The sequence below is a fragment of the Bos indicus genome, chromosome 15 (assembly GCF_029378745.1).
Source record: "Bos indicus isolate NIAB-ARS_2022 breed Sahiwal x Tharparkar chromosome 15, NIAB-ARS_B.indTharparkar_mat_pri_1.0, whole genome shotgun sequence".
Taxonomy (NCBI): Eukaryota; Metazoa; Chordata; class Mammalia; order Artiodactyla; family Bovidae; genus Bos; species Bos indicus.
This window is the reverse complement of record NC_091774.1, coordinates 35,703,813-35,726,975: the sequence shown is the minus strand read 5'-3', so window position 1 is coordinate 35,726,975 and position 23,163 is coordinate 35,703,813. Positions and strand designations below refer to the sequence as shown.

At 38.3% G+C, this 23,163-nt stretch overlaps 1 protein-coding gene across 1 annotated transcript in view; it reads right to left on the bottom strand.

Annotated features, from left to right (window-relative positions):
* PIK3C2A (phosphatidylinositol-4-phosphate 3-kinase catalytic subunit type 2 alpha) overlaps window positions 1-23,163 on the bottom strand; it is a 107,362-nt gene that overhangs the window by 69,590 nt on the left and 14,609 nt on the right. Inside the window, exon 2 of the mRNA XM_070803587.1 lies at window positions 456-1,590. Within this exon, the coding sequence (XP_070659688.1) occupies window positions 456-1,526 (1,071 nt within the window). The 5' untranslated portion in view covers window positions 1,527-1,590. The remainder of the gene's footprint in view (window positions 1-455; window positions 1,591-23,163) is intronic.

The following is a 23,163-nucleotide window of genomic DNA, read 5'->3' as shown; positions in this document are numbered from 1 at the left end:
TTCCTTTTTCACCTCCCTTTCTCCCTCCTGTTCTTCTATTCCTCCATGGTTAAAAACAATAAAACAATATACATTAGAATTTCTATAATGGAGTTAAAAACCAAAATTCCTCATCTCCTCTGAAAAATAAAGGTGCTAAGGCAAAGAAAGTAGGACCACATATAATGAATGGAGAGGGAGAGACAGATAAAAATTATCCTAAAAGCCTATAAGCAACAGCCAGATCCTTAGGTTTTCAAAACTCACAATCCTAGAAAAAGATATTAATAGCAATTAATTTTTCAATTGGCCTAAACACATTTAATCCTTTATCACACAATCTAAGATGCACAGTGTACTTAAGAATAAAAGAAAACAAAACTCAAAAAAATATTTCTTTCACCTAATAAATTATGTATACAAGCATGAATTCTGTGTTATACTAAGTTTGAGAAGTTCGTAAGAAAAGACTATACCTGATATATTTGGCTCTGGACTTTTGTAGGCTGAGTTGTTCGAATATTTAAAGACTGGCTTCTTGTTACTGTTGCTCCAGAAAGAGATTTTCCATTCACCTTTCTGTCAAGGTGACAACTTGCTGGTGATCTCTCCTCAAGAAGAACAGCATCCCAGGGATCGTCTGCTAGCAAATCTGGTACATTTTTCTCTTCCTCATGGTCCTCTACCTCTACATTGTCCACCTTAGGCTTACTTAGAGGATCCAAGTCTAACCAATCAAATTTACTGATATCTTCAGACTTTGGAGATACCTGCAGATTGCTGATTGTAGTTTTTGAATTTATCTCCAAATCAGTCCTTGCTTTTCCATTTTTTAAAAATTCTGATGTGCTAGCTATTTTGTCAAACAGCTTTGCCATGTCAGGACTGATGACTGGGCGATAGATAGGTAAGCTTCCTTGTGGATGAAAGGGTGTGGCAGGTGTCAAAGGATATGAAAAATATGGAGACTGTCCTGGAAGTCTTAAATATATTGGTTCTGTGGATGCAAAAGTAGGCATTCTTGGGTTGAAGCCATTTTGGAATGCAGTCTGTTTAGTACTGTAAGTTGACTGATAAATAGAAGGTAAAGTGTAACTGGAAGGTCCAGATAATCCAGGTGGCCACTGTCCTCTCTGAACAGCAGGTCTAAGATACAGTTGTGCTGATAATGCAGGGTTCAGAACAGGAGTAACTGGCAATATAGGTGTTTTCCTAGTCTCAAAACTGTCATCCAGCAATAGTTTCTCAAGTTCAGCTTGGGTAAGCTTTTCTACATCAATATCTACTGCTCTTTTTTGGGTATCTGATTCAGGAAACACCATGAGATCATAATCCTGTTTATTATAAACCTGTGCTTTTTGTCCAGTGCTGCTAGACAACTCAAAGCCTCTCTGATTATCAGTCACCTGTCTGTCCTTTTGCAGTTTTGCTAAAGCCTCTGCTTCCATCTGTAATGCTTCTTCTTTGTCCACATCCCTTGTTCTTGTTGATTCCGGAGGGGAAGATGAGCATTTCTTAAATCCATTGTTGCTGGATATCTGAGCCATGTCCACTTACCAATCCAAACCTCCCCAATCTAGTTTTCTCTTGTAGTTTCCAAAATAGCAAGACCTGTACATAAAAATAAATACAACACTCAATTAGATTTTTTAAACACAAATTTGTTTAGTTTGTAACCCAGCACGCACGATTTAGGGCTTCCCTGGTGGCTCAGCTGGTAAAGAATCCTCTTGCAAGGCAGGAGACCTGGGTTCAATGCCTGGGTTGGGAAGATCCCTTGGAGAAGGAAACAGCTACCCACTCCAGTATTCTGGCCTGGAGAATTCCATGGATTATATAGACCATGGGGCCGCAAAGAATCGGACACAACTGAGCGACTTTCACTTTCACATATGATTTAGGATGTCATGCCATTTACACCATGAAATGAAATGAAATAGAGAAAATCTGGGTTAAGGAACACTTTTAAAACATCTCATACACTTGTTAACTCAAGCTTTCACTTCAGTTGTCACATTGAGTGTCATTCACCAGTTGCATTTCCGGCAGAATTCTTGGCATGAAATGGCTTAAGTGCTAGTCACATATTTTCAAGAGTTCTGACAGGGTTTACTGGAATGCAAACAGCAAGTCAAAATGATTCCAACCTTTTGCTATCTGTAAAAAGGCTCAAAAGCCAATTAGCAATAAAAGTGTTCAATACCTAGTAAATAAAAGTAAGTTAACTATTATTTTATCAAATCATCACATGAAAAACTAAGGACTTATAATATTCCAGAAATTTTTTAAATGTATACGGTAACATAGATTAGAATAATAAGGCAAGTGTTAAGGTTATAAGAAGCTCTAATACTCCACTCAAAGGTTAAATTACAGCTGAATTTGCCACATAGTTCTCATCACACTTCTATTTTGATTATCTAAAGTTAAATCAATAGTTACAATACTAAAATTTCTCCTTTTCAAACTGCTAAACTATTCATAAACTAGAAGATAGTTTATTAAAACTTTTTCATGCATGCATGAATGCTTAGTCACTCAGTTGTATTCAAGGTAGCTCTGTGGTAAAGAATCCACCTGCCAATGCAGGAGACGCGGATTCAATCCTTGGGTTGAGAAGATCCCCTGGAGTAGGAAATGGCAACCCACTCCAGTATTCTTGCCTGGAAAATTGCAGGGACAGAGAAGCCTGGCGGGCTCAGTCCCAGGGGTTGCAAAGAGTCGGACATGACTGAGAAGGTACGTGCTGTTAATCTAACCTGATTTGAGATACACATAGTTTGAATACCTATAAAGCAAGAGAGCACCTGTTTATATCCTTATAAATGTTTAGTGAAAGGAGGCAAAGAACTGTCCAAAGTGAATTCAAATAAAGGAGAAATTTTAGTATTGTAACACAAATGCAAATCCTAAGTGTTGAGGTATATTAAATGAATAAATTATTAGCAATAAGGATATGAAGAAAGGTTTTCAAGAAAGATACCTTTTGCAATTTTTCTATACAACTATAGTTGAATTTGAGTCATTTCACTGAAAAGTTATCCCAAATTTTCCCCTTCTCTGGCAGGCTACAAAACTAGGTGTGACATACACTTAATGTCTGTACACTTCATTGTATGTAAATGTTTTTTATCAAAAGAAAAAACTGAATATTGGCTTGCTAAATACACGCAGCAGGTACTTAAGAGAAAAGAACTAATACCTACATTTTGAAATGCATCAAAAAATAAGATAAATTGATAAAAGAATGATAGATGGATAAATATATAATAAAGCAGGTATAGTAAAATGTTAACAGTAGTATCTAGGGGGTAGATATGTGGATATTCACTTTGAAATTCTTTCAACTTGGCTTCATGACTGAAAATTTTCACAATACAGCGTTGGGGGAGGGATAGGCAGAAATTCCTCCCATTCCATATACACATCTGTTTTGCAATGCAACTTTATTACTCTTCCCATAAAGAGGTGGGGTCTATTTCTCTATTTGATCTGAGCTGGCCTTGTGACTTGCCCTGACCAACAGAATGTGAAAGAAGTGACACTGTGGGAGTTCTAAGTCCATCATAAGTCTTTCATACCTAAGTCTACCATCTAGGCTGACTGCTTCAGCTCTTTCTTCCCTGAGTGCAGCCACTGCCATGTGAATGCTCATGAGGATGAGAGCGCACAGAGAGGTCCAGGTAACAGCCAGCATCAACCAACAAGCGTGTGAGTGCAGCCACCATCATAGACCATCCATCCACAGCCGAGACAACCACAACCACATGAGTGACCTAGGGCCAGCAGAAGAAACTACCCAGCCTGAGTTCAAGTCAAATTGCTAATGCACAAAATCATTCTGGAATCGTCTGTTACATAGCAATAGATAACTGGTAAACCTTTTCTTCTTACTTTTAGAAAACAAAACTGAAGCCACTTACATATTTAATAACAAATTTCTGTTTTAACCTCTGTAGTCACCATTACTACTTTCCTTTACATGTCCTCAGAGAATAAACAATCCCTTTTCCTTTCTAAGGAGGCCCCCTCCACTTATATCCTTGATCCTACTGAATTTCCCTTCTTTATCAATGACTGCCTCCTTTGCAGTCCTTTGTTAATTTCTCCTTTACTTGCTTCTGCTCCTCTACCATAAAAATGTTCAAATGTTCTCCATACTGAGGGGGGAAATATCTGAACATTCCCTTTACTCTAGTAGCTTTCGTTTTTTCTCCTTTCACTGCCAAGCTTCTCGAATGAGTGACCTAGAAAGTCCTTTCTTTACTCACTCTGCCTTAAAAAAATTCTACTTGCCCTTCAGAGCCCAATTCAAAATACAGTCTCCTATCTGAAGCTTTACTTAAGCACCTTCTGTCAGAATTTATCTTTTTATTATAGCTCAACTAAAAATTTTTATCTTTACTTTTGTATGCTGCTTTTGCCTGCTCAGCATCCTCCGTTCTGGTAGCAGAATTTCTAAATTCCTTTTTGGAAACCACTTGTCTTTCTTTTGTTTCATCTACTCTGAATTTGAGCTAGACCATCCTCACTCCACAACCCACCCCCGCACAACACCCCGACTCCAGAAGATTCAAGTGTGGCCAAACCAGACTTAATGCCAGAATTTCTGGAACTATTTGGAAAGGAAGCTTATCATTGAGGTTGCTAAGCTGACAGGATGTAAGCCTGGCCCTGTTTGGGCCATCTTTGCCACCACTTGAGGAGATACTGTCTGAGAATGAATCCAAGTCAGAAGAAAGTAGGGCTAAGATAAATGAGATAAATCCTACATGTTACATTAAATATCTGGATCTAACCCATGTCCAAGGCAAATGTTTCATTTATGTAAGCCCATAAATCCCTCTCCTTGCTTAAGCTGGTTTAAAATTACTTTTTGCCATGATAACCAAAAGTACCTTAACACAGAATCTGTAGCCTGTATGTCTACCCAAACAGACTAGAATAAGCTTGTGAGGAGGCCTAGTTTGCTTATTTTCCCTCCCCACTGCATTTAAACACACTTTGCTTAATAAATATGGAACTTAATGTAATGAACATGTGTTTTAACAGGAAGGAATGAAAGCTATTAAAAAGTCTTAGAGAAGGGATTCCAGATGGCACAAAAATATGGGTATATGATGAGAAAAATGAGTCAAATTTAACTACCTGTTAGCCAACACAACACACTGCCTATTTTTCACAAAGCTAGGTGGATTAGAACAAAACAACATTCTGAAATACAAAGATTTGGTTTGGTTTGGTTTGATCACTAAGTTGTGTCTGACTCTTGCGACCCCATGGACTGGAGCCCACCAGGCTCCTCTGTCCATGGGATTTTCCAGGCAAGAATACTGGAGTGGGTTGCCATTCCCTTCTCCAGGGGATCTTCCCAACCCAGGGATCGAAGCCGGGTCTCCTGCACTGCAGGCAGACTCTTTACCAACTGAGATATGAGGGAATTCAATTCATCTTCCACAAACATAATGCCAATTTGTTATTTAAGTATTCTTCTGGCTACCCTATTCGCTAATGATAGGGCTTGTTCTCAAAGAGGGAATCTAGATTTTTTTTAAAGTACATTTGAGATACAGTTAATTCAATGGATTGCACACTTATTCCAATTATTTCAAATTAATGTCATCTTTTATTTACTGATAAAGGTATAAAACTAATACTTTAAAATATATTTTAACAATGAACGTAGTGTTTTCTCACATTATCAATTCATTTGCTTGCTCTATCCCTAGTTCCAACCCAGAAAGTAAATACAACTCTAAGTAGTCATTAACAGCTGTCTGTTAGCAGCCAAATATCATATTTTAAAGTTTTTGGTCTTAAAAAAATACCGTATTTTAGTTTCCCAGAAGATTATTAAGCATGTATACTCAAATGATAATAAGGAACTTAAAAGGTTGTCCAAGAGTAACCCTGTGCCTCAGCTATTTTTCTAAGGCTGCTGCACTGATATGCTCCATTAATTTTTTAAAATGAAACTTCACTTGATGACAAACATTTAGCAGGAAATAATTTCCAACATGCTCATTCAAAATGAAAAGTTCAATGCTAATGTTCCACTAATTCAAGCTGGGAAAGACAATGTAACTTGTTTTTGAATGATGACTGTATACCATCTGCCAAAAATTTCCCAACATAAAGTAACTCAGTGCAGATCACAAGGCTGTAGCTACTTTAAAATTCTTTAAAAGAGGGCAATTAAACTATTCAGTTAAACTTTTGGAAACCATTCACAGACCCAAAGGAATTAATTTAAAAGCTGTTGGCTTCTACTGACACTCATTTACAATTTAAATTTAAATCTCAGACAAAAATAAAACAAGTCAGTCCTGCTATCCATCTAAATGCTTTCTGATCTTAAAATTCAAAATACCTAAGAAAATGGAAAAACAATTATTTGAATTCAACAATACAAATATTCTCCTTGAAAATGAAAATCAAAGACAAATAAGTTATGGTACCTCCATGGATTGAATTTATGCCACTACTAAAAATAAAATTATGAAGACTGCAGTTAAATGTTTTTTTTTAATTCTAGAAAATATCTATACAGCTCCACCTACCCAGAGACCTCGATTACCCTGGTGGCTCAGTGGTAAAGAATCCACCTGCCGCTACAGAAGACACAGGTTCGATTCCTGGGCTGGGAAGATCTTTTGGAGAAGGAAATTGCAACCCACTTCAGTATTCTTGCCTGGGAAATTCCATGGAGAGAAGAGACTGGTGTGCTACAGTTCATGGGATCACAAAAGAGTTGGACATAACTTAGTGACTAAACAACAACAAATACATAGACCTGTGATTGGAGATATATAGGTACTATATGTCAAGCACTGCTTTAAGCAATATATTAACTAATTTAACATTCACAAATTCTATTAAGTAGCTGCTACTACTATCCCTAGTATACAAATGTCATATTAATATAATGTGCCCAAGCTCATAGCAGCTAGGCAAGTGGTGAAATTAGGACTCAAATTCAGACGGTGTTTTTATGTTAACAGTTAAATGGAATCAGTAAGTGTCCAGACATATCTTATCCTTTAAAAATATCAATTTTCTTTCTCAATCCTAGGGATATTTCTGTTTACATTAATAAATTTTGTTTCTTTTAATTCTATCATGAAGTAGTTAGTGTCACTTTTTAGCTGTAACATACATCACGGATTCAATGGACATGAATTTGAGCGAGCTCTGGGAATTGGTGATGGACAGAGAAGCCTGGCATGCTGTACAGTCCATGAGGTTGTAAAGAATTGAACACGACTGAGCGACTGAACTGAACTGATGCATCAATTTATCAGCTAATATATTATTATCACCAGATGACTAGCAAAGTTATAATTTCATTGAATTCCTATCTTATTTACCCTCTACTCTCAAACTTACCCTGGAGAAGGAAATGGTAACCCATTCCAGTATTCTTGCCTGGAGAATCCCATGGACAGAGGAGCCTGGCAGGCTACAGTCCACAGGATCGCAAACAGTCGGACACGACTGAGCAACTTCACTTCACTTCACTCAAACTTAAGCTACAGTTGCTGCATAATGCATCAATGATTAGAGAACCTAAGACACCATATCTTTTATCAGAAAAACTAAACTCTGAAACAAATAAATAAAACAGACTAAAAGAAGTAATTTATTAATAATTCAACTGAAATGGAAAAATCACATGGCTGAGCTCAGAATAAACAAGTGGTGGGAGAAAAATTATCTTGAAAACTAGGAGGGAAAGAGACGGCAATAGAAAAGTAACCATAGGAGAAAGGAACTCCATCTGTGCTTAAAAACAAACTGCATTAGAAGAGAATACTCTCCTACTTTTGGTTCAGGATGGTGGAGTAGAAGAACATATGCTCATCTCCTCCTGTGAGAGCACCAAAATCGCAACCAGCTACTGAACAACCATCGACAGGAGGACACTAGAACCTACCAAAAAAAGAAAACCCACGTCCAAAGACAAAGAAGAAGCCACAGCAGGAGGGACACAATCACAGTAAAATCATATCCCATACCCGCTGGTAGGTGACCCACAAACTGAAGAACAATAATACCAATAAGTTCTCCTACTGTTGTGAAAGTTCTGACCCCAAATCAGGCTTCCTAACCTGGGAATCCCCAGGTAATCTGACCTTGAAGGCCAGCAAGATTTGATTATAGGACTTCCACAGGACAGGGGGAAACAAAGCCTCCCGCCTTGGAGGGCCCAAACAAAATCTTACATGCACCAAGACCCAGAGGAAGGAGCAGTGACCTCACAGGAGACTGAACCAAAACCACCTGCCAGTGTTGGAGGGTCTCCTGTGGAGACATGGGTCGGCAGGGGCTCGCCACAGGGATGAGGCACTGATAGCAGGGGTCCTGGAAGGCCTCGAGGGCCTAAGCCGTCTTGTGCATTGTGATTATTGCTCAGTCATGTCCGACTCTTTGCAACTTCATGGACTATAACCCGCCAGACTTCTCTGTCCGTGGGGATTCTCCAGGCAAAAACACTGGAGTGGGCTGTCATGCCGTCCTCAGGGGATCTTCCCAACTCAGGGATCGAATCCAGGTCTCCCACATTGCAGACGGATTCTTTATTGTCTGAGTCACCAGGGAAGCCCTCTTTGAGGTCCCCATTAACCCTACCATAGAGGCCAGTAGACCTCAGGGTTGTGTCACCTCAGGCCAAGCAACTTACAGGGAGGGAGCGCAATTCCACCCATGAGCAGATAATTTGATTAAAGCTTTACTGAGCAAGGCCTTGCAAACCAGATAAAGACCCAGTTTTTCCCACTGCCAGTCCCTCCCATCAGGAAGCTTACACAGCCTCTTAGCTTCCTCTATCAAGGGCAGACAGGAGAAGCAAGAACCACAATCTTACAGCTAGAACAAAAACAACATTACAAAAAGTTAATCAGGATGAAAAAGCAAAAAGTTATTTCCCAGATGAAAGGACAAGATAAAACCCCAGAAAAACAACTAAATGAAGTGGAGACAGGCAAACTTTCAGAAAAAGAATTCAGAATAATGACAGTGAAGATGACCCAGGGTCTAGGGAAAACAATGGCGAAGACACAAGAAATGTTTACCTAAGACTTACAAGAACTAAAGAACAAACAGAGATGAATAATACATGCTGCTAAGTCACTTCAGTCGTGTCTGACTCTGTGCGACCCCATAAATGGCAGTCCACCAGGCTCCCCTGTCCCTGGGATTCTCCAGGCAAGAACACTGGAGTGGGTTGCCATTTCCTTCTCCAATGCATGAAAGTGAAAACTGAAAGTGAAGTCGCTCAGTCATGTCCGACCCTCAGCGACCCCATGGACTGCAGCCTTCCAGGCTCCTCCATCCATGGGATTCTCCAGGCAAGAGTACTGGAGTGGGGTGCCATTGCCCTCTCCAGAATAATACGTAAGAAGGAATCAATAGCAGAATAACTGTGGGGAAGAACATGTAAATGACCTGGAGGACAGAATGGTGGAAATCACTGCCACAGAACAGAATATAGGAAAAAAAAGAGTTTAAAAAAATGAAGACAGCCTAAGATACCTCTGGGACAACATTAAACACACCAACATTTGCATTACAAGGGCCCCAGAAGGAGAAGAGAGAGAAAAAGGACCTGAGAAAATATTTGAAGAGATAATAGCTGAAAATTTTCCTAACATGAGAAAGGAAAGTCAACCAAGTCCAGGAAGCACAGAGAGTACCAGGCAGGGTAAACCCAAGGAGGAAACACATCAAGACGCACAGTAATCAAACTGACAAAAATTAAAGACAAAGATAAAACATTAAAGGCAACAAGGGAAAAATGACAAATAACATAAAAGGGAACTCCCATAAGGTTCAGCTGATTTCTCAACAGAAACTGCACACCAGAAGGGAATGGCATGATGTACTTAAAGTAATGAAAAGGAAGAACCTACAACCAAGAATACTCTACCCAGTTAAGACTCTCATTCAGATTTGATTAAAAGCCTTCCAGAGAAGCAAAAGTTAAGAGAATTCAGCACTACCAAACCAGCTTTACAATGCTAAAGGAACTTCTCAAGGTAGGAAACACAAGACAAGGAAAAGACCTACAGAAAATAAACCCCAAACAGTTGAAAAAAATGGTAACAAGAGCATATATATCGATAATTATCTTAAATGTAAATGGATTAAATGCACCAACCAAAGGACACAGACTGGCTGGGTGGATGAAAATATGTGCATGTATGCACCTCCACTTACCACATCACTCTGCTTGATCCCTGCCCCAAATTGCATGTAATTATTCTATATTGTTCAGAGAAGGCAGTGGCACCCCACTCCAGTACTCTTGCCTGGAAAATTCCATGGACGGATGAGCCTGGTAGGTGCAGTCCATGGGGTCACAAAGAGTCAGACACGACTGAGCTTTCATGCACTGGAGAAGGAAATGGCAACCCACTCCAGTGTTCTTGCCTGGAGAATCCCAGGGACGGGGGAGCCTGGTGGGCTGCCGTCCATTGGGCTGCACAGAGTCGGGCATGACTGAAGCGACTTAGCGGCAGCAGCAGCAGCATTCTATATTGTTAGGTTAATCAAGCCCCCATTATGGCTTGCAATTGTAATCACCTTTTTATTTTTTGTCTGGCTATTGATTGTGAAAACTGATAAATATCTTTTACTATTGTGAGTATGCAACTATTACTCACTTAATACCATTGTATAATGATTGGTCAACAGAAAAATAACAGAATTCTGTATCACCAAAACTACCATTTAATAGAAAAAAACTGTAATCACTTTTTAAAATCCAGATGTATCAGGATTACCTTGGAATTTTTTGAAAAATACAAATGCCCAGATACCGCTTTTTTTTTCTCCAAAGCTCCAGATATCTTTCTAATGAACAGCCATGTTTAAAAAGAACTGGGCTATATGATGATCTTTTATCTAGTTTGTTTCACTTTTTCTTTTTCATGTTCAGTGCTCCCATTTCATTTAGTTTATGTTTTCCAATTTTTCCATCTCTGTTTTTTATATTCTTTCTCAAGCCTTTATCAAGTGTAGTAAAGCTTTTATATACATACATATAAATAGTATGTATAACATATACCTCAGAAAACTTGCAAATTTTTGCCTAACTAAAAAATTTGACAGTTTGACTCCACTTCACTTAGTATAAATAGAATGCTAGATTTCTAATTAAAAAAAAATAGATATGTAACAAGCAACAATGATTTACTGCATAGCACAGGGAACTATAGTCACTATCTTATAATGAAAAATAATTTCAAAAATAATACATATGTATAACCAAATCACCTTGCTGAAACACTGCAAGTGAACTGAACTTCAATAACATATATAGTATGAAAAAAAAAGAATACTCTCCCATCTAATTCATTCATGGAGGGGGAAAAAAATCTCATAATAAAAAAAAAAAAAAAATCAAGTACTTTGGTACTAGGCACTATACAAATCTGTCAAAGACAAAAAAAAAAAAACCAAAAAACAAAACACAGTGTTCAGGGATATGTTTGGTTGGAGTACCAAAGTTCAACAGAAATAGAATGCAAGTCACATATGGAATTTAAAATTTTTATTGCTACATTAATTAAAAGAAAGATGAAATTAATTTTAATAAACTTTAATCCATTATATCCAGAATATTATTATTTCAATAGATAGTCAATATGAAAAATATAAATGGGATGTTTTACTAAGGACTATCTTATCATCCTTTGCAGCTTTTCTATTTTTAAAGTATATAATTTCCAATTAGCCTTTTACAATTAGAAAACTTAACATTTCATAGAGAAACATGTTCACAACTAATCACACAGGATAAATTACAAAAAGATTAAATATTTAACTGTTTAAAAAAAAAAACTGAATCATAGGAGGCTTCCCTGGTAGTCCAGGGGTTAAGAATCAACCTTGCAACACAAGGGACACTGATTTGATCCCTGGTTCGGGAAGATCCCACATATCATGGAACAAGTAAGCCTGTGTGCCACAACTACTGAGCCCACACGCTTCAGCAGTAGAAGCACGAGTGCCTAGAGCCTAGGCTCGGCAACGAGAAGCCACTGCGATGAGAAGCTCACACACAGCAAGAAGAGTAGCCTCCGCTTGCCACAACTTAGAGAAAGCCGCATGCCGCAACAAAGACCCACAACAGCCAAAAAAATATAAATAAATAAAAAAATGAATCTTAAAAAAAAAAAACTTAAAACGTAGAATCATAAAACTGAAGAAACACTGAATTCCTACATAACATCAACATAAGAAAGGGTGCTGTTAGTAATATGATTAAAAAACCTAGAAGTCATGAGAGAATATTCAAATACGTATTTTAAAAAAATAACTTTTATTTGTCATTCAAGCACCACTGAATTTATTCATCTTTTCAATAAATATTCACTAGGTGTATGTTAGGAGAACGCAATGGCACCCCACTCCAGTACTCTTGCCTGGAAAATCCCATGGATGGAGGAGCCTGGTAGGCTGCAGTCCATGCGGTCGCTGAGGGTCGGACATGACTGAGCGACTTCACTTTCAGTTTTCACTTTCATGCACTGGAGAAGGAAATGGCAACCCACTCCAGTGTTCTTGCCTGGAGAATCCCAGGGATAGGGGAGCCTGGTGGGCTGCCGTCTATGGGGTCACACAGAGTCGGACACGACTGAAGCGACTTAGCAGCAGCAGCAGTAGCAGCAGGTGTATGTTCAACACCAGGCACTGTTCTAGGTGCTGAAAAGTTACATAAAAATAACGTAACCATTAAGACTGTCAATGAAAGAACAAACCGGGGGAAAAAATGTGCTACTTATATCACACAGAAAGAACTATTTTCATAACATAAAGCCCATAAAGAAAAACAACCTTATAGGAAAATGGACAAAAAGTTTGAATAGGCTGGTCACAAAAAAGTAAAGACACCTACCCTTATTCATGTTGAGGTAGTAGCAATCTTATACTAAACCTGATTTTATATCAAACTGATAACAAACACACAGAGGGGAAAAAATTCATCATATGAAAACTTGTTAGGTACATATAACAGCAGATAAAGGAAAAATTATTGTTTTAAATGATGCTAGAAAAGTAGAAAGGTGAAAACTTAACGAACAACTGAATTGAACTGAACTGAGACAGCACAGAAAGGCAAGAAAAAGAAACACGACAGGATCAAAGAGGAAGAAACAAAACACTGTTTTCTGATAAACCAACAAATCCAAAGAATATGCAGGTAACTAATAGAATTACATGTCGGAGCTTAACAAGGTTGCTGGAAATGATATTGAAATTAATTATATTTCCATATACCCATAAGGAATGGCTAGAAAAGGCAATTTTCAAAAAAGCAATATTTATACTAATAAGTTCACACACATGAAACCCACTAATAATATATGTAATTCACAAGTTGTAGGGAAAATTATAAAAGTTTACTGACAAATATCGACTATTTCAATGTAATGGATATTTTCTCATGTTTACAGATTTGAAGACAATTTTATAAAGATGCCACTTCTCCTGAACCAGATTTACAGGTTCAGTGCAGTCCCAATCAAAATACATTCTGTTAATATAAAATTTGACAAGATGTTCTGAAATTTATACAAACCAAAAGGGTCAAAACAGCCAAGACTTTCTTGAAAAAGAACAAAGGGAAAGGACTTGCGCTAGCTATCCATTAAAGACTTACTACAAAGCTCATTTTACTAAAGATAGTATGGTATTTATGCAGGAAAGATAAATCTAAATATCATGTTAAGAGCCCAGAAATAGACACACATACACAGATGCCTGATTTAAAAAAAAAAAAAAAAAAAAAGACGCATTTCAGAATAAATGGTGCTAGAACAAATGCAGGAAAAATGAAATGGACTCCTCCTGAACTCTTTAAGCAAAAAATCAACTCAAGGGAAGCCAAATACCAAACTTTGAAAGGAAAAATTATAAAGCTTTTAAAATCAGAGAAAGGAAAAATTTCTTAAGTAAGATATAGAAAGAACAAACCACAAGGAAAAAAGTAATAAATTTGACTAGAGTAAAATCCAGGACTTTCATCCATCAAGACACCAAGGAGATCTGTACACCTGAAACTAACACAACATTATAAATCAACTGTATTTCAAAAAAAAACAAAGAAAATGATAAAAACAAGCCACAGAAAGGAAAATATTTTTAACATGCAACCAAAGGATTCAATGGAATAGGAAATGGCAACCCACTCCAGTATTCTTGCCTGGAAAATTCCAGGGACAGAGGAGCCTGGCTGGCTATATAGTCCATGGGGTGGCAAACAGCAGGACAACGACTGAGTGACTGAGCATCCAAGGATTCAAATCCTGGATTAAATAACTCCTACAAATTAAAAAGAAAAACAGATGATCTAAAAGGAAAACAGGCAAAGACAAAAACTTAATGAAAAAGAAATCCAATAATCAATAAATATATGAAAAAAAACAATAAATATATGAAAAAAGGTTAAATCTTAGGAGTAAACAGGGAAATGCATATTAAAACTTCAGTAAGATATCATGACACATACATAAACCTGGGGGAAAAGTTTAAATCTTACTTACTTAAGCGATAACAAGAATGTGAAACAACGGGAAATCAGACACTTTGCTAGGATGAATGTAAATTGGTAAAGTTGTTTAACAAAACATGGGTCATATAGAAAAGTTGAAGATACCCTTACTCTAAAGCCCAGCAATTACATTCCAGTGTATATATTTTACAGTAACTCACACATACGTGCACAAAATATATGTCTAAGAACTTTAAAATAACATGGCCCATAATAGCCCCAAACAGGAAAAAACCACCCTAATTTTCACCAATCTAAACATGGATGAAAGAGAATACGTTCATGGTCTGTTTCTACTCACATCACTCCGAACACCAAATATGTGGAGTTTTTTCCCACTCTGAAGAGTTCTCCAACTTTCCATATACCAACTGGCTGTTCTACAATTCAATTCAGACACCGCCTACCCCGAGGTAATGTCAGAATCCACAGGTTTACAGGCACAGTAGTTCTACAATGATTGCTCTCACTGCAGAACTCAGTTTCAAGTACTGGATTCCGAGGTTACCCACGTTATTGTTTAGCCTAGGTTCAAATCAGGGGTTCCCAGGATCCCACCTCTGGTTTGATAAATTGCTAGTAAGGTTCACAGAACACAGGAAAACAGCTTACTTATTACCATTACCAGTTTATTACGGAGTAAACTATTCAGGAACAGCCAATGGAAGAAATGTATAGGACAAAGTTGGGGGTAGGGAAGTGTTTGAAGGTTCCATGGCTTCTCTGGAGGTACCATCCCCTGAGCACCTCAGTGTGCTCACTAACGTGGAAGCTCCCTGAGCCCCATCATTTTAAGAGCTTTTTAGTTCAGTGCAAGTCACTCAGTCATGTCCGACTCTTTTCGACCCCATGGACTGCAGCACATCAGGCTTCCCAGTCCATCACCAACTCCCAGAGCTTGCTCAAATTCATGGCCATAGAGTCAGTGATGCCATCCAACATCTCATCCTCTGTCATCCCCTTCTCCTTCTGCATTCAATCTTTCCCAGCATCAGGGTCTTTTCCAACGAGTTGGTTCTTTGCATCAGGTGGCCAAAGTATTGGAGTTTCAGCTTCAGCATCAGTCCTTCCAATGAATATTCAGGACTGATTTCTTTTAGGATTGACTGGTTGGATCTCCTTGCAGTCCAAGGGTCCAAGGGACTCTCAGGAGTCTTCTCCAACACCACTGTTCAAAAGCATCAATTCTTCAGCGCTCAGCTTTCTTTATAGTTCAACTCTCACATCCATACATGACTACTGGAAAAATCCATAGCCTTGACTAGACAAGACCTTTGTTGGCAAAGTAATGTCTCTGCTTTTTAATATGCTATCTAGGTTGGTCATAGCTTTTCCTCAAAGGAGCAAGCGTCTTTTAATTTCATGGCTGCAGTCACCATCTGCAGTGATTTTGGAGCCCAAGAAAACACTCTGACACTCTGTCCACTGCTTCCCCATCTATTTGCCATGAAGTGATGGGACCGGATGCCATGATCTTAGTTTTTTGAATGTTGAGTTTTAAGCCAGCTTTTTCACTCTCCTCTTCTCACTTTCATCAAGGGGCTCTTTAGTTCCTCTTCACTTTCTGCCATAGGGTGGTGTCATCTGCATCTCTGAGGTTATTGATATTTCTCCTGGCAATCTTGATTCCAGCTTGTGCTTCTTCCAGCCCAGCGTTTCTCATGATGTACTCTGCATATTAGTTAAATAATCAGGGTGACAATATACAGCCTTGACATACTCCTTTCCCAATGTGGAACCTGTCTGCTGTTCCATGTCTGGTTCTAACTGTTGCTTCTTGACTTGCATACAGATTTCTCAGGAGGCAGGTAAGGTGGTCTGGTATTCCCATCTCTTTCACAATTTTCCACAGTTTGTTGTGATCCACACAGTCAAAGGCTTTGACATAGTCAATAAAACGGAAGATGTTTTTCTGGAACTCTCTTGCTTTTTCAATGATCCAAAGGATGTTGGCAATTTGATCTCTGGTTCCTCTGCCTTTTCTAAATCCAGCTTGAACATATGGAAGTTCATGGTTCACATACTGTTGAAGCCTCGCTTGGAGAATTTTGAGCATTACTTTGCTAGTATGTGAAATGAGTGCAATTGTGTGGTAGTTTGAACATTCTTTGGCATTGCCTTTCTTTGGGATTGGAATGAAAACTGACCTTTTCCAGTTCTATGGCCACTGCTGAATTTTCCAAAGTTGCTAGCATGTTGAGTGCAGCACTTTCACAGCATTACCTTTTAAGATTTGAAACAGCTCAGCTGGAATTCCATCACCTCCACTAGCTTTATTCATAGTGATGCTTCCTAAGGCCCACTTGACTTTGAACTCCAGGTGTCTGGCTCTAGGTGAGTCATCACACCATCATGGTTACCTGGTCATAAAGATCTTTTTTGTATAGTTCTGTGCATTCTTGCCACCTCTTCTTAATATCTTCTGCTTCTGTTAGGTCCATACTATTTCTGTCCTTTATTGTGCCCATCTTTGCATGAAGTGTTCCCTTGGTATCTCTAATTTTCTTGAAGAGATCTCTAATCTTTCCATTCTATGGTTTTCCTCTATTTCTTTGCACTGATCATTTAGGAAGGCTTTCTTATCTCTCCTTGCTATTCTTTGGAACTCTGCCTTCAGATGGATATTTCTTTCTTTTTCTCCTTTTCCTTTAGCTTCTCTTCTTTTCTCAGCTATTTGTAAGGCCTCTTTAGTCAACCATTTTGCCCTTGTGCATTTCTTTTTCTTGGGGATAGTCTTGATCACTGCCTCCTGTACAATGTCATGAATTTCCGTCCACAGTTCTTCAGGCACTCTCTATCAGATCTAATCCCTTGAATCTATTTGTCACTCCCACTGTATAATGGTAAGGGTTTTGATTTAGGTCTTACCTGAATAGTCTAGTGTTTCCCCCTATTTTCTTCAATTTAAGTCTGAATTTTGCAATAAGGAGTTCATGATCTGAGCCATAGTCAGCTCCTGGTCTTGTTTTTGCTGACTGTATAGAGCTTTTACAGAGATTTTATTACATAGGCATGGTTCATTAAATCACTGGCTGTTGATTAGTTCAATTTCCAGCTGTGGAGAGTCCCTTCCCCAGAGGTCAGGGGGTGGAGCTGGAAGTTCCAACCCAGCAGTCACACCTTGGTCTTCCTGGCAACTAGCCCTCATTCAGAAACTATCCAGGGATCCCAGACAATAGTCATCTTATTAGTATACAAAAGAAAATGGTCTGGAGATTCCAAGAGTTTTAGGAGTTGCATGACAGGAACTAGGGACAAAGACCAAACATTTACTTTTCTTTATATTGTAATTCATTCAACGGAATTCTGTACATCAGTGCCAAAGAATGAATTAGAACTATAAAAAAATAGACAAGGGCTTCTGTGGTGGCTCAGAATCAGTTGGTAAAGAATCTGCCTGTAAAGCAGGAGGTTACCTGCAATGTAGGAGAGAGATCTGGGTTCGATCCCTAGGTAGGGAAGATTCCCTTGAAAAGGAAATGGCAATCCACTCCAGTACTCTAGTTGGGAAATCCCATTAAGAGAAGAGCCTGGTGGGCTACAGTTCATGGGATTGCAAGAGTCGGACAGGACTTAGCGACTTCACCACCACCATTGCAACGCATTGTACAAGATGCAATGGATATAATATGAAGAGGCACATGAGAAATACAGTCCCTATCTTCAAGGAGCAATAGAATTAAACCCAAGGCAAGTGTAGCCAATGTCACAAGAGTCTATAAAAAGTGTGAGGGAAGGAGTTCTGCGAGAGTGACAGTATAGCTGGCCTCAGAACAAACTCTTGAAAAAAAAAAAAAAAAAAGATAAAACTTAGAAAAATAATGTTAAACAAAGTGAAAGTGTTAGTCGCTCAGTCATCTCTTAATTAACTCTTTGAGCCCACCAGGCTCCTCTGTTCATGGGATATCCCAGGCAAGAACACTGGAGTGCATTGCCATTCCCTTTTCCAGAGGATCTTCCCAACCCAGGGATTGAACCCAGGTCTCCTGTATTGCAGGCCTGATTGTTTACCATCTGAGCCACCAGAGAGGCAAAGGGAGAGACAAAAATACGAAAATTTCATCCGTATAAAGTTCAAAAACATGAAAAACTACACTGTCTAGTGTTTAAGAATGCTTACGTAGCAGTGTAACCTCAAAGAAAAGGAAAAGATTATCAAAAGTTAGAATAGTGGCTGCTCATGGAGGGAGGGAGAGATTTATAAGGGAGAACAACACTGGGGACTTCCAGAATATCAGCAGTATTTTAGTCTGTAAAGTCACAACTGGTTAAACAAGAGTTTGTTTTACAATTACTATTTGTTAAACAATCATACACGATTTGTGAACTTTTTTCTGTTATTTCACAATAAAAAAGAATCCACTTCCCACATATTTAAAAAACTGAACTTTCTTTTCTATATTATACGTGGTATGTGAAAAATAAAGAACATCTGCATTATGAATTGCATGTGAGTTTTTTTCCTTACCCCCACACAGCAAATTATGTGAACACAAGAAGTTCGCCTTTTTAGTGATGCCATAGAAAAAAAAAATACAAGTAACAGCTATATTATCCTTTTTCATTTGCCAATCTATTAGGCTAAATTAAGGATACTGCTCTAAGTCATTAAGGGATATGGGGAAAGTGTTAAGGGATAAAAGAAAACAACAAACTATAAAATACGGTTTCTCAAATTTTCACCATCTGTGAATCACTTCATAGGCACTGCACATAACATGATCAATGCACTTAAAAAATATTAACTGCATTTAAAAACACAGTAAGATATTCCTATCAGTGAGAGGGATGACTGTATACACTCACCATTGTATGCATGTCCAGTATATTTATTTTGCTTCTTATTTGAATTAAACTACAAAATCTTAATTCAATTATAGCATGTCAGGAAGGCAGTAATGTTTGGTGGTGGCTCTATGAAATAGTTATGGATATGGGTATAAAATCTTAGAGGCTATACTTTCAAATATTTCTGAATTTAGGCATTTCTTCATTGTATTCTTGCTACCATCCTAGACCAAAATAGCCTCCCAATCTGTCTGCATCACCCTTCAATCCTACCCCTTCACACTATTCTCAACACAGCACCCAGAATGATACTGAAAAAGGTCATCTCACCCCTATGCTGAGAACTTGCAGTTGTTTCTGTCTCACTCAGAGAAAAGATAAAATCTTTGTAAAAGTCCTCTAGGCACTCTGAAACTAGTCACCCTATTTCTTCTCTCCTAAAACTCACCTCTCTGCTACTGTCACACTGGTCTCCTTGTTCCTCAAACACATATGCCTCTCACTCAGAGCTTTTGCTCTTTTGCTTCCTCTGACTGGACTGTTTTTCCCCTGGAGAGCTGAATGGCTCCCTCTTCACCTCCTTCAAGTCTTCCATCGAGAAGGTAACATATGATTAAAGTCTTCCCTGATAACCTAGTTATAACCCAATGTTCTCTAACTCAACTGCCTATGCAGTTTACTTATTTTCTTCTTAGCACATAGTACCATCCTATATATTGCATATGTTACTTATTTTATTATCTATGTTTCCCCACTAGACTACAAATTTCATGAAGCTGGAATTTAACTTCTGGATTCACATTCATATCCCTAAGCACCTAGAACAGTCTTGGGACAAGCAAGAAGCAGTTCTTCACTGGGGAGTGTCTTCGGTATTCTGTAACATACTCAAGAGTACACAAAAATATACTCAAAACAAACATTTTAACCTAAGAGACACAACAGATTTTTAATCCACTCTTGTTGCATTTGTTTTCATTTAAAGTACTTAGAAATCATCTCAAATGTGGCAAATAACAACCATGAATTTCTTTCTCTGAGGGAAGAAAATCATGTGTACATATTTTCAGAACTGTTCTTCAGAGCCACATGCTTTTTAGACAGACTGAAACACATTATTATTTTAAGTACATGTGGGATGTACAGTTCATGTCTGCTTGCTGACTTAAAATACTGGCCTTGGGCTCAACAGAGCAATTTAGAGATGACCTTTAGTTGTTATCTATGTAAAACTAAAGGCCTGAAGTCATGAAAGTAATTGAGACTGCACGGAGATAATGTTCAGGGTGAAGAGAGAAAAAGAGAAATCATGAGGGCCACAAATACTTAAACAGGAAACAAAAGGTCAAAAGAAAATAACAGATAGGTGTAAAGACTGGTAACAGAAAACTAAGGGAACAGGATGTCCTAAAATGGAGAAGCTACAGAGACTGATACAGAATGAGGACTGAAAAAACTAGATTTAAAACCTCATTTGGGATTATCTTAACAACTTTACTGATATGTAATTAACTTATAAAATTCATCCATAGTTATTTTTGATATATTCAGAGTTGTGTGACCATCACCACTATCAGACTTCAGTACATTCTCATCACCCCCCAGTATAACTCTTACCCATTAGCAGTCACTCCTAATTTCCCACTCTCAGACTCTCATTAGTGATTTAGACAGGTATGAAAACTGAAAAAGCAAGGAATTACATGTAAAAAGGGCATATTCTTTGACAGTAAAGGGAACTAGATAGATAGGAGGAGGTGTCAGGAATGGCTGTTGAAAATGGGAAGCAATTTCAACATGTGGTAGGTTGAAGAGGATTCAGGGCACAAAGACTGAAAGGCACAAGAGATAGAAGATAAATATTAGTACTAGCTCAGACACTGGGTGCAGATGAATAAGAGAATCAGAAGCAACAAATGCATGGGTCTGACTTGGAAAGGAAGAGTTACCTTAGCAGACTGAGGTGACAGAGGTAAGGAATTACTAAGAGAATACCTGAAAATGGAGGACTGGGAAGAGCCAATGATAGAAAGTAGACTCAGATGGTAAAGAACCTGCCTGTGGAAACCCAACCCAGTATTCTTGCCTGGAGAATCCCATGGACAGAGGAGCCTGGTGGGCTACAGTTCATGGGGTCATAAAGAGTCAGACGTGATGAGCGACTAACACTTTCACTTTCATCTAAACCTTGGTAGAGTTTTAGATATTTCAAGCTTTACTATTTTAAAATGAATGTCATAAATACGTAATATAAATTTTCTCTTACTAGAATATACAAAATGTCACTCTCACCCTAACAATGAAAATCAAGCCAAAAATGCTTTAAAAAAAATAGTTTTAAGACATCAGAGAGTAGAGAACATTAAAAAACCAAATGAATTAAATTCCAGAAAGTGATAAACCCTTCAAATCAGGCCCATCACTACTCCCAACCCTAACACAGCAGGGAGAGAAGAATGCACTGTAGACAGGATTAAAGTGAAATAAGCCAGACTTCTAACAATCACATGGAGGCCAGCATGACAGTTTAGAATTCAGAGGAGTGATAGAGGCAAGGCAGAGTGGTCTAAAATACTAGATAAAGAATTACATGGAACCCCAGACATGGAACAAGTCTATACCCACTCATCAACTCTTTCCCATGGGGCTTTACTAAATGCATAGGTAGCACACTGAAAAGCTGGGAGCAGGACAGAAAAGCTGAAAGAGATCCCCTGGTGAGGTGTGTGGGCCTCCGTAAAGTACAAGGCAGCCACTTGCCAAAAAGGACTGGGGAGGTGAGCAGGGAGAAACCTATCAGAGCTCTCCAAGTTTCCAGCTACCGATGGCTCTGGACATGGCAGAGAGCTAAGAAAAAGCCCTCCAAGGCATCCTAGACTTTTGCACACTCTAAGACAGCTGCCCTCCAGAAGCTGGGATAACGGAAACAAAGCAGAGATCCAATGAGACACAGAAAGCAGGACTAGACAACAGAGACTCCCAGCAACCTAAACAGCTGGCAGCAAGGCTACAAAACCAATCTCTGGAATCAAGACAATGCTCAGATCTCAAATTCTACTCAAGAGAAAGTTATGATTCTGCCCCAAACTATTTCAATGCAGTAGTGAACCGAATCAAATTAAAAGCTGCAACAAAGCACAGACCCCTCTGACTTATAAATCAGACTATCAATTTAGTGGCCTGACAAAATAAAGAGTATTTTGAAGGTAAATATTAAGTAAGTAATAAATAAATTTCAGGATCCAAATTTAGACAAGCTGTCTGGCATGTAATCAAAGATTACAAGACAAACAAGAAAATGTGGCCCATGCAAGAGGCAGTCAAAATAAGCAGACACAGATAGGCCCAAATGTTGAAATTGTCAAATGAGAACTTTTAAAGTAATCTGGATGAAAATGCTAAATTTAGCAGAAAAGATAGATGATACACATGAAGCAGGGGAAAATTTCAGCAGAGTAATACACTTTTTTTTTTTTTTTTTAAAGGAAGAACCCAAAAAATATATTAGGAAATAAAAATGTATCAGAAATGAAGAATTAATTACATGGACTTAACAACAAAGAAGACTGGCAAACTCAAAGACAAATCAATAGAAAATATTCCAACTAAAAGAGAAAAAAGGAGGAGAAGTAAAATAGAATGCTGGAATTCTACCGGACAATTTCAAATGGTCTAACATACATGTAATTGGGGGGTTCCCTGGTACCTCAGCTAGTAAAGAATCCACCTGTAATGCAGGAGACCTAGGTTCGATCCCTGGGTTGCGAAGATCTCCTGGAGACAGGAACAGCTACCCACTCCAGTATTCTTGGGTTTTCCTGGTAGCTCAGACGGTAAAGAAT